This window comes from Pseudopodoces humilis, chromosome 6 (assembly GCF_049639895.1).
Source record: "Pseudopodoces humilis isolate 2021_Gansu_Grassland_sample_001 chromosome 6, ASM4963989v1, whole genome shotgun sequence".
NCBI classification, from domain to species: Eukaryota; Metazoa; Chordata; class Aves; order Passeriformes; family Paridae; genus Pseudopodoces; species Pseudopodoces humilis.
Window position 1 is genome coordinate 56609472 of NC_142205.1, and position 12828 is coordinate 56622299.

General features: G+C 36.8%; 1 protein-coding gene across 1 annotated transcript in view; it reads left to right on the plus strand.

Annotated features, from left to right (window-relative positions):
- Positions 1 to 12828, plus strand: part of HHIP (hedgehog interacting protein) — a 69135-nt gene that overhangs the window by 40044 nt on the left and 16263 nt on the right. The window contains exons 5-8 of the mRNA XM_005525607.3: positions 8731 to 8882; positions 9309 to 9482; positions 10284 to 10427; positions 11304 to 11425. Coding sequence (XP_005525664.2) covers positions 8731 to 8882; positions 9309 to 9482; positions 10284 to 10427; positions 11304 to 11425 — 592 coding nt within the window. The remainder of the gene's footprint in view (positions 1 to 8730; positions 8883 to 9308; positions 9483 to 10283; positions 10428 to 11303; positions 11426 to 12828) is intronic.

The following is a 12828-nucleotide window of genomic DNA, read 5'->3' on the forward strand; positions in this document are numbered from 1 at the left end:
GCTCACACTCATATGTGGAAGCTTAAAGCTCAATAGCAGATGCTGGACATCTAAATGTTCGCGTTTGTGCCATTTAAAAAAAAAAGTACTGTTTACTTTCTGGAACAGCCGAATGGCCAAAGAACATAGGTGTAAACAGTCTCAATCCCGAAGTAAGAAGACATAGCAGAGTGGTCTAGCCTTCATCGAGTAGTGCTGTTGTATGTCTACAGAGCTTCCAAGTACAAAGTCTGACTTTGCCTATTATGTTTTGCTTAATAATTACTGAGAAAACCAGCAGCACGTGCAACCAGCATTGCTTTGAAGATATGACACGTTATTATCAAAACTATGCTGAATGCTGATACTAAATATAGGCTGAAATATGCCTCTCCATGCATCCATATTTCAGAGTCCAAAAGTTCTTTGGATATTAGAGAGCAGAATAGCATTTGTTTTATCACTAGGATTTGCACACACATTTTTTTGGTGTCTGAAAAATGGTGATATGTTCTCATCTTTCGGGGCCTGCAGGCAAAGCCTCACATTCTATATGGGGTCTCTGCCTTCAGGAGAGAACCTCAGACAAGATCATAGGTGGAATACAAGCATCAATTGCAATAAACCTTTTTTTATCCTTCCTGTCTCCTGTGTTTTTATGCTACTTGAACTTCTATCCTTCAAATTGTCTCTCAATCCCCTACTAAAAACCATTCAGATAATGCAATTTTCCAGTTTCTTACAATAAGAAGGAGGTTTGAAATACCTTGCAGAAATCACTTTAAAGCCTTTCCTAAATACCTGCAGAGCCTTAGTGACTAAAGCCAGAAATTTGCTTAAGAAATAACCTCCAATGAAGAAGATTACCTTTTTATTTACAGCGAAGATGAGCATCAATTTGATAAGCCATGGGACTCACTCTTCTCTCAAAACAGTGATAGAGCTCATAAAGGCCACAGTTTAATCCAGGCTGTGTTGCAAATATGAATGATTATCATGGTAATACTTGGCAAAGAAATACAACTGGTGTGGACTGAATGAAGTGCTTGTAGCCCTTTATTAATCTCTGACAAAAGGTAACCTGTTGAAGGGGTGTTTTTCAAAGTTCTTTTAACCATTTCTTTTGCAAGATGCAAACTGCTAGCAACTTCTGGCACTTGCTGACCAAGTTTTAATATCCATTAGCATGCAGACAACATTAAGGGACATGGAGACCAATCTAAGCAGAAATCTAAAGCTTTTTTCCTTTCAAGCTGGCTGTGGTTTTCTGTTCTCCCCCAGCCCCACAATATTGAACTACATAGCTCATGTGAATGTACCATTCCTTTTGCAAGCAGAAAAAACAAATATCTGCTCTAATAGGTGACAGTTCAGCATTGAGAGCCAAAGGAGAAAGGCAGAATTGTTTGTAAGAATAATGTCATCATGACATATTCCCATTTGCATCCCTCTTTTTTTGAAACTAGTTATTTTAATGCCTACAATTAGACAGATCAACATTTCTGGTTTTAATTTAATGCAGAGAGTATGATAATTACTGTTATTCTGTTCTGAATTATATCCCTAAATTTCCATATAAAGTGGTCACGGTAAAACAGCATGAATTTGTTTTCGATTATCGGAGTATAGAATTTGTTGTAGGTTCGTTCATTTTACATAAGCACTGTCAAATTTGCTCTGTGTCACCATACATCCTTTTTTTTCCCTCTCTCAGCAGAAAAGAAAATAAGTCTTATAGCTCATTTAAAGCGCTGTAGACTTTTTTGTGGACATTTATTAAAATTAGCATCTCAAGAAGACCTCTGCATGGTAGCAGGGTTTTTATTTTTCCATAGCATATTTTTATCCATAGGAAGGACAAAAGGGACAGCGGTGATTGGCTGAAATACCATGCCACAAAAAAAGCAACTTATGTATTGAATTGTAATTCTTAGAGTCTTTTGATAACTCTCTGCCATTAATAATCTGTATTTTAAACAAAATGAAAAATTGTATTGAAAGTGCTACTGAAAAATAAAGATAAGTTTTATATACATAGTGAGGGAAGGAGAGCAGGAGAAAATCAGAACAGATGGCTGAAAGAACCATAGTCAAATTAGAGCATTGGTAGAACAGCAAGTCACTAATAAGATTAATTTGTATTGTTTGTGTGTTTACAGAAAAATAAAGTCAGATAGCATCAAAATAGGGTGCAAGTTTTAAACAGTCATTCTTGATTGGAAGAGATAAAGCCACAGTTTTGTTGACTGGGAGAAAGGTTTATTAGTGTCTTGTCATCATGTCATGTATTTGTGAATACTAATGGAACGTAGTCTGTTCTCTGTGGGGCATCATCTGAGCCAATTTTATTGGACTGCCCATTGAAAGAGAGTTGTAAAATTTGCCTTTATCATAGAAGTGGCATGGAAAGGTGGGTAAAGCTTCAGAGCAGCAGAAAGGAGGAGGAAAAAATACAAAGGTCATCAAGTCTATTCCCCCCTATTAATGATGGATTTTCACGGTCAGTAAATTTCTAAACACTTACTGTGTTCTCCTTCACTGGAAGGATGCTTTCTCACTTTCCTGGAAGGCTGATTCTGCAGCACAATGGACCTCAAACCAATGCAGCAGAAAACCTGTCAGGGAAAGACAGTCTGTAGTGGAAGAATGCTGAAGAGGAAAAGTGTAGGAGAGCAGATATGCCAAATAAATAAATAAAAGACCAGAAAGTGGAGGCCTGCCAGGGAACTGAGAAGGAGCATGCTTATTTTTTACCTTCCCATAGTGGCCTCCGCTGGTGAACCACTCACTGAGTTGCTGGTGGAATGTAAAGCTTCCTTGAAAATAAATCCAGCTGGGGACAGAGGTGGAATCACCACCTGTGTTCCCAGAGGATAAATGCTGCTTACAGCTCAAGAGGCCTCTGTGGTGCAGGAAAGTGTGTAATTCACACCTTCCTGAGCCAGCTTTACTGAATGCAATAATCATCTGGTCTTTATTTGAATCTCCCTCTTCCGGGACTGATTTCCACTGTCTTCTGTTATTCCAATTCTCCTAAAGCAGTGCAGTACATAAAGTTTCTGAGTCCAGATGCAGACCTCACATGGGCTCATGGCCACCTCCTTGTAAGCACACTCACAGCCATATGTCACTGCACAAAACCTCTCAATTATTGGCTGGCTCTGGGCAGTCTCAAAGCTTTCAGCTGCTCCCAACCAATAACTAGGAGAGTTGTGAAAGAAGGATTCCTGTTGTACCAGAGAAGTGTGAAGGAGGCAAGCTGTGGGTTTGTGTTGGGTTGGCATCTGCATTTATAAGTTTCATGTACTTTCTTTAGGAGGATGGGAAGAAATAATTGTATTGTCAGGGGATGAGGATTATCATTTGGACTAAGCTAAAGACTTGTCCAGCAGAACAGCAAAATGTGGAGTTGAGGAATTAAAAAAAATAAGTACAGAGGTCTAGGACTAGAAGTGAAAGGTCCTGCATTTAGTGACTGGTATCTTTAAAGGACTGTGAAGGTAAGGAAAAGAAAAAAAAATATCCCCCTATGTCAAAATTTTGTCTTTGCTGCAACAGAAGTAAGAAGAAAAAAAAAATTAGGCTTTAAGTTTTAGTCCTATCAAACATCAGAACAGAAAACTTGGATGCACTTTGGCCATTTTCAGCTAAATCCTGCTCTGCACCTAACTGAATAGAAAGCATCTATAACTTCAATAGGTTTTGTGCTTAAATTCCAAGTCAGAGTACAGCCCTTTAAGTATTTCTCATGTATAAATTTAATTGTAAAGCGTTCCTGTACCTAAAGTTATTTTCAAGTATTAAATAATGCATTTGTTGAAATTAGTAAAAAAAAATTAAAATGTTTTTTTAAAAATCTTTAGATAACTGCAAAGCCCTTTATAAACAAGGAAAAAAGTGAAGCTCTGCAACACAAGAGGAAAAAGGAAATGCTTTGGAGATAGGGTCTAGTATGTAGACCATACTGAGCCATGACATCACTGTAATTATTTTCCCCTAAGGTAAATGTCTTATGTTACAAATCCTTCCCTTGCCAGAGGCCTCAGGCCCCACAGATAGCAAAGCACTGGAGTCCTCAACACCCAAGAGGTCTCCTAGGAGCTCCACTCCTGCAGCCTGCCTGCAGCCCAGACAACTTCTGCTCCTTTCATTCTGTCTTTGCTCTATTTCCACCAGTCTGGGCAATTCCCTCTTGGGGAGCTCAGAATAGGTGGTGCAGTTCGAAGGGCAGGGTGTACCCCTGCAGCAGACCTTGGCAGGCTTCTGCTTCTGCTGGAGTCACGTTTCTGTCCTGTGCTGGGGCCAAATTTCCAAAACATGGCAATTAAGCAAACACTTCCCACTGGGAAGAATACCTGACACTGATTTTCAGCCCTCCTGAATCTTGTTCTGAAGAGTTCAGATGGTTCTGCCTGATAAGAGATTTTACCCTTCACCCATGTTTTTTACAAATAATACTCCATAAGATTAGTTGGTAAGGCATATTGTTTATGCTATTTATTAAGCAGGAAATAAACTAAATTAAAGGTGATTATATTACTTCAACAACTTACCCAGCATTTGCACTATAAAAATAGACGAAAAAAAAGATACAAAGATATTACAGTTAAAATCTTAAGTCAGTGTTGAATTTGCGTATTTTAAGCACAACCCCTTTTCAAAAAGGTTGTTACTCCATTCTAACATGAGAGTGAGTTTGTCCAGATAAAAAAGTCAAGTATAAATACCATTATATACCATATATATATACATAGTACTGCTAAGTATAAATACCGTTGTTTTATAAGTATTGAATAAAGAGTGCATTTCAAAAGCAATTTTAAAGGAAAACTTGGCATATGCTACCTACATTGTTTACTATTAAGCCACACAGAGTAATGGAAATAAATGGTCATGTCTGGTTTTGCTTACTAGCATTAATTACTACTAAGGATATGTAATTAAGGGTCATACTTACAATATGATCAATTTAAAATTAAATAATTTTAAATACCAGTTAAAGCATTCCTGTGTATTTCTCTGTATTTATTATATGTAATAACAAATATATTGACATAATTAAATGGCAGCATGTCTTAAAAATAAGTGCAGCATATGTTTCTGTATTACAGAAGAAGCATAATATCTTAATAATATAATAAAACTTCTGTCTATAATATCAGAGGTATACCAGAGTACGTTTGAAAGCACACAAATTGGAAGCAGAGCCCACTTCTAAGTAGTGGTTACATGAAAATAGCACCATTCTATAAAATTCCAGTATTCACATACCTCACATCCAGTATTCACATGCAAGTTACTTCTCTTAGTGTTAGGTCAAGATACAAAGTGGATCATTTTGTGCACTTGTTTAACATTTTTACAAGTGTAAATATATTATCAGAAAAATTAAAACACAAAAAGTACCAAAAATATCCTTCAGCTGAGAACACATACTGCTGCAATATACCTTCAGAACTGACATCATGTAGCTAAACAGCTCTTTAAAAATGAAAAATATAGAAACACTTTGTTTTAATGTTTACTTGGCTTTGTATTGACTTTGCGGAATTCTGATTAAATTATTTTTGTGGCTGTGGTCTTACACTAAACCCAACTGGGGTTTAAAGGTCCAAGGTTCCTGGCCCAAAGGAAATCAGTTTTGAAAAAAGTGTAGTATTGGTGCAGAAGGTGTCAGCTATGAACAGGAGAGGGGAGCGTTCAAACTACAGAGCAGCACAGGCAGACATCGAAAGTGGGAGCTGCCTGATTTAGTTACGACACAAATTCCACATTGGCCCCAGTCCACAGTATGTTTAAGTAATTAATACTCATTTCAGCCAACCATCATTCTTTGTCTTCAACAGACATCCCAATGGAATACAAAGATTTGTCTCATTCTTGCCCTTCCTTATACAACTGACAACCATTAATGGCTATTCCATCAAATAGTGCAGTGCAGAATCTCATACAAGCTGCTTTGTCATCTACAGTTTGTTGGTGCTGCTTTGATCTATAGGAAAACTTCCAGAGAGAGGGATGTCAATAACCTTTTAAGCTGCCAAGAAGATACAGATATTTGACACATGGTATCCACAAGAAAGGCTGTAAAGCCTGGGATGCTGGTTTCACATCAAAAGTCCATTAATAAAAAATAACAGTGAGGAATATTCCATAGAGAAAATCTGAGATTTTGTACCTAATTGCTTGGTTTGATAATACTAAAATTACTATTCCTAAGGGATTTTGCTGGATATCTCTCCATCTACCACATAGCATATTAGACAACACTACAGAAAACTATATACTTTATGGCACATAAAGGGCATTTCAAAAGCTATAGACGTTGTGGCAGTGATTTTGTTGGGAAGAGCAGGTTCGCCAGTTAGTGATAAAGTTGAAAATACACATGAAGAATCAGTTTCCAGAACCAGGAAAGCTAAATATGGAAAAACTCATCTGGATTTCTAGTTGAACATGAGCCAGCTAATGGCTTGATGCTGCACTGATTTCAGTCTCTTGGAGGGCTATTCACAAAGCTTTTATTAACTGCAGAATAGATTTTTTAGGACAAAATGTGTCTGACTTTGAAAAACAGCAGTGTGGCTTTTCAAGAAGTAACAGAAACAATCTACAAGTGGTACACTGCTCTCTAACAATCATGCAAGCCAGCAATGAGTAAAAGTCATGGCCTGATCCTACAAATGCAACTTGCCATAGTTACTACCTTGCAGGTCCCATGTTTCGTTCATTTTTCAAATTCTTGCTCCATGTGTACTTCATTAAAAGCTCTTAATTTAATTTTCACCTGTTTACGCTTTCAACAACTTCGCTTTCACACTGAGACGGCTGCCATGGCATTGAGCACTAAATAAAATCTTCAGCTCAGTAACAAAATGATCTTTTCTTACTAATACTTTCAATAACTCACCTTGCATGGCAGACCTAGTATGACTCACTGACATTCCTGGGCCCTTAAATGAGTTGAACTCATCTCTCAGGAGAAGAAATAGGACTGTCTTTGTCTGGGCACAACAGATAGAATCATTCATCAGGAATCTTTGAAATATGCCTTCCTGTTCCCAAAGCAACTGACTTGCCTCCCTTTGCTTCAGACTTTATCAGAGCAACTTGGTCAAAACTCTTAGAAACTCAAACAATAATATCTACAATCAGTTCAGACTCAGCTGCAGAATTATTTTTGGCTCATAAGGGAGAAAGAGCTGGATTGGCAGTCCCTTCATCCATGATGACTGCAACTGATTTGGCAGCTCTAACTAGACTTTCAAAACTAACCTCTCTGATAACCCCCAGAAACTAAATTTTTCTAACAAACAAACTAGCAAATTTTGTCTGCCTCTAAATTAGCAGGATCCAGATTTCATTGTACAAATCTGTTTGTATGGAAATCTCTTGACCTATTTACATCTCTGACTCAGGTTTCTCTTTGGTGGTTGTGATTAAAAAGGAAGTACAGCAATCATGTTGAATTAAAATAAATTAAAGCTGTGCTCTTTCCCAATTAGGCCCTTTGTGGGATGACTTTCAACAGGAAGACAGGCCCATCCATCACTCTGAAGTGCAAATACATTTTAAAAGCTTCATTCTCTCTTATAATTTCAAATTTCTTAATTAGTTGTCTTGGGTGTGGTTAGAGTTGAAAAACGTCTCCTTATGGGTGCTATCAAGAGCTGGAGCACTTGAATCTACAAGAGAGTCACTGGTTCCAATTTTGAAGGGCTGGCAAGTCCTGAGACAAACCCCGAAATATGTATCACCTTGTGAATAATCACATATATTAATTGAATTTGAATTGTTAACTATGTGCTGTGTTTATTTCCGTGCCTCAGCTTCACTCTCTCTATTGCCTCAAGAGCAACAAATGAATCTAAGTTTTATTCTTCATTTATACAAACACAGTTTTAAGCATAATAATAGTACACACATTATTAGAAGCTTTTTAGTAGCCAAAAAGAAAATAGCCTTCTATTTAAGTTCACTGGGTATTTGCATTGTCACAGTACATTAAATGGATTGGATGCTTAACATATAACTGTACTAATCTTCATGGCAAACGTAATAACAAAAGAAAGTTGTTCTGAGATTTTTCTATTTTTATTTTTTAAAAAAATAACAAAAAACTTTTCCAGTGAGGGACCACATGTAAAGCTATGGTTTCTCTGCACACAGACCAAGGCTGCTTATTACCTACAGTACACCAGCTATGATGAACAGACCACCATAGTTGTGACAACTGATATTGCTGCCTCCAGGGTAAAACAAAGGTTTACATATTACACAAGCAATTTAACTGTTTTCTAAACATATTGCCAAGACAGTGGGAGTTGGCAGCCAGCACTATGTTTTAGGTTTTGGATACTTGGATTACAAGTGACTGCTGATTATAGACCTTTTTATTCGTCTTCTACGAATTACAAGCAACCTAGTAACCCAGCAAAGAATCCTTCCCAGCACTTAAACTTGTCTTCATGGCTTCCCAAAGATTACACACACAAATCACTCCACAAAAGTGGCGTAACAGACTTGTGCATAGATAACTACAGAAGGCAATTGTCTTGTTCTAACTCTTAAAGACTTCCCCAAAGTGAAATGTTTTATAATCCTTTTTGTGCAGTAGTCAGGAAAGAAATAAAAGAGTTTGGGCAAAGATTATCCACAAGAAAGAAACTTTTTTTTTTTTTGGTTCCAGCAGAAACACAATAAAGAACATAATTAACTTCACAATTCTTTGTGTTTTTCATTTGACTGCAGGGAGGAGATGAAAGAGGACTGTTAAGCCTTGCATTCCACCCCAATTACAAGAAAAATGGAAAGCTGTACGTGTCTTATACCACCAACCAAGAACGGTGGGCTATTGGACCTCATGACCACATCCTTAGGGTCGTGGAGTACACAGTATCCAGGTATCAGTAGAAATCTAAAATTAACAAACTCTATTTCTCAGCAACCTCTGCACTTTAGTATTTCTGATTTCTAAAATGAATATGAGATTTAGAATGTATAAACTTGGGCACCTGCAGAAAAACTATTGTGGATTTTATTTCAAATAGTAGTTTTGGAATTAAAGTACGTATGCTGTTTTTTTCTTATTAAGACTTCTTTTCAGTTATTCTGTAATTTTTTAATTATAATTACTTCTTACTTATTGTGTATAGGCAGCAAATTGTGAATGCTAGAAAATTGAAATTTCTCAGAAATAACTCTTAGGCATTTTTCCACCAAGTTACAACATCCACGTCTCAAAGTATTATTTGAATGAGCCAACTGTATTTTCAAAAAGAAGAATGATAGTGAACTGGGAAAACTGTGTTCATATCTTTAACTTGCAGGAAAAATCCACACCAAGTTGACATGAGGACAGCAAGAGTGTTTTTAGAAGTAGCAGAACTACATCGAAAACATCTAGGAGGACAGCTGTTGTTTGGCCCAGATGGTTTCCTGTACATTTTTCTTGGAGATGGCATGATCACTCTAGATGACATGGAGGAGATGGATGGTTTAAGGTACAAAAACTACCAGTGGAGAGACTTCTATTATTGTGCTCAAAGGCCTCTTTGACTCAGCAGAAATGCAGGTGCTCCTGTGGTTTTTAATTTCTTTAAGTATAAGGATATTCTCAAAACCCAGACCAGAGGGCATTTGTAGTACTTGGTTTTAAATTAATGGAATGGAATTAATTTAAATATCACATGTTTATGAAAAGAGTTTTGGTGCTCTTCTTCTCCTTTCCTCCATCATAACCACAAATGTAAGCTAAAACATTTTAGTTTCTCATGTTTCATATAATGAGAAAGTTCTGAATCCTTACAAAAAGGTATCGACATCTCCATTCAAACAATGCAATTTTTTTCTCACTTGCTTTCTATATAATTAGTCCTTGCATTGTATTGTCACTAGAAATCATTGAATTCAAGAGTAGGATCAAAAACATGAGCAAAAAGCGCTTCGTAATTACAAAGTAATTATATTCATAGTTACTCTAGATGACACAGTATAAAAGAGTTAATAGCCTTATACTTGAGGGGCTAAACAATTTTGATGTTTGGAAAGTTGTTCTTATGATCAAGTTGCTTTCCAACAACATGGTCAGAGGCATTTTAGTTGGCAAGATATTCACCCAACTAAATCTTTGAAAGGCTCTGCTGCTCTTCTTTGGACTTGCATCCACCATGAAATCAATCTCTACATGATTAATCAGTAAAGTGGGTCATTTATTTTGCTGGTTCACTCTGCTATTATATGGATTAAATCTACCAGTAAAATGCATTTAAAAACCCAACTATTTTACCCTCCAACTCTCTCAGTGATTTTACAGGTTCTGTACTGCGCCTCGATGTCAATACTGACCTGTGCAATGTGCCTTATTCCATCCCACGGAGCAACCCACACTTCAATAGCACAAACCAACCTCCTGAGATTTTTGCACATGGACTCCACAATCCAGGCCGGTAAGTAAGTTTCAATCAAACTGAAATTACTCTGGAGCAGACACTGTTTTCAACCAGGTTTTTTTTTTTTTATACAGTCAGGCAGCAATATTTCAATAACAAAAGCACTCGTGAACTTTATGAATCTTCCACTCCTCCACTTCCACACATATGTCACAGTTAGAAACAAATGTACATTGGCAAAGGGGAAGGAGAAGAGCATGCACAGCTACTACAAGTCAAGCCCAAAATGACAGAAACAAAGTACAGGATTTTTAGTTTTAATTAGTAATAAATTACTACCTTGGTGAAAGAAAAGAGCTTAAAGCAGAGAGTTGGTAAAGTGCAGCTGAGATGGGAATCTTGACTGGGAAAGAAAGGCACGTGGAAAACAAATGAGAACATCTGGTGATATCTAAACAATAGCAAGGAGGAGAAAAATGCTTTAACTAAACAACACATAATTCAGCAAATTAGGTGGCTGGTAGTACTGAAGTGACATTTAAAGTCATGGTTTGAAAAACATCGGAAAGTCAAGTTGTTCAGATAAGGATTTGATTCTTGGACTTTTTAACAGTCCAAAATTCCTACACTATATAAGTTCATTTAGCTTAAGGCACTATTCTTTTCAGGCACTATAGTACAGACTACAGTCTATTACTAGGGAAAAATAGTTTGATTTTACATTACCTAGGAATGGTGTAGGAGTGGGAAAGTTGTATTGTCTCCTGTACATAAATCTAACACATTTCTCAGGTATTTTGGCTCAGCATGAAGTTGGTCCCTCAAATGAGTAGGCACCACAAAGAAACAATGGCACTTTAAAATATATTAATAATTATAAGTTATGAACTCAACTTCCTCATGGATTTTCTCTTTTTTTCTCTTGTTTTAAAGGTGTGCTGTGGACCGGCACCCAACAGATGTAAACATCAATTTAACTATACTTTGTTCAGATTCAAATGGAAAGAACAGATCTTCAGCAAGGATCTTACAAATAATAAAGGGCAAAGACTATGGTAAGTTCTATCCAGTGTAAAGCTGCTGGCAACAGTCAGGTTCTATGTCCATGGAATAATAAACAGAAAGCAGAAGAGAATAAGTAAATACCTGTATAGCCATGATAGGAAACTTACTGCATAGATAGGATAGATAACTTATCTGAGATAGAAGTGAAAAGTTCTGTCTTTTCAAGAGAAAACTTAGATGTAGAAGTGGATAAAAGATGCAGGGCAAAACCAAATTGAAATGACTCAACTTTGTTCTTGTTGGTGTAGAATATCATGTAAATAAGATTTAACAAATTTGACAGTTGCTAGTCTGTCAAAGATCTCACTGTTGCTGCATATTTTGGCTCATAAAGAGAATATTTTGGAATATCAGGAAATGGTGAAAATGTATTCTTAGTCTTTCACAAATAACCTTTTAAGACAGAGAATGGAAACCTCATGTAATGTGCCTCTTATAATGGAAAAAGTGAGATAGACAACAACAGACCACAACCAAACAGGGAAATGACTGAGCTCTGTTTAAATATTACTAAAAATAAAAAACTTAGAAAAAGGCACTATGCTACTACTTCATAATAAATGGCTAGTTTAGATTAGATTACAAAAAGATAAATACCCTCAATTAGGGACTTAAAAATATTAACATGCTTCATGCTCACTCTGAATTGATGCAATTGCTAGTCACAATTTTAGTTTGATGTTTAACTGATGCTCACCAAGATCCCTTCCTAGTTCAAGCAAGCCAGGTGACACTTCCTCTGGGCTATCACCTGTCTTGACTGCCCATTTACCAGCTTGTAAATTCCTGATGGTAACATGTGATAAATGCCAACGGTGTGTAAAGGCATTGAGAACTGGCCTGTTACCTGGAATATGTAGCATTTCCCTTTCTAATTCACATCCCTAGGTTCTCCCACCTGTACTTCCCCTAAAAGCAAAGCAGCTGTGCTGGCTGGCACAACAGTACACAACAGCATAATGCAATTGTACTACTTCAGTTATTGCATGGATTTTCTGAGTCCTTTTTATAAAAGCCAAACCAAAGAATAATATTTGGTTAACCACTGCTCCAATGGAATTTTGACTGCATCCTTATTGCAGAGTAAACTAAGCAATATTGTGTCTATCCATAGCAGCTTGCCAATATTAATACTAGGCTGTGGGTCAATGGCTTCAATAAAAAGAGTTCACCATCCTTTTCTCCCCCATTAAATTTCAGCTCTAACTCATGTAAAACAGTTTGGGAAATGCATTTATCAAAGACTTGCAGATATCCCCCTGACTGAAAAAAAAAATCCTATTAAAAACAGTCTCCTAGCCTTGGCTTTTTTTAAAATTATGCAGCTAGGATGTCAAATATAGCCAGCTTGTACCCTAAGCAGTATTTGATTGCATGAATAGGAACATGTAAA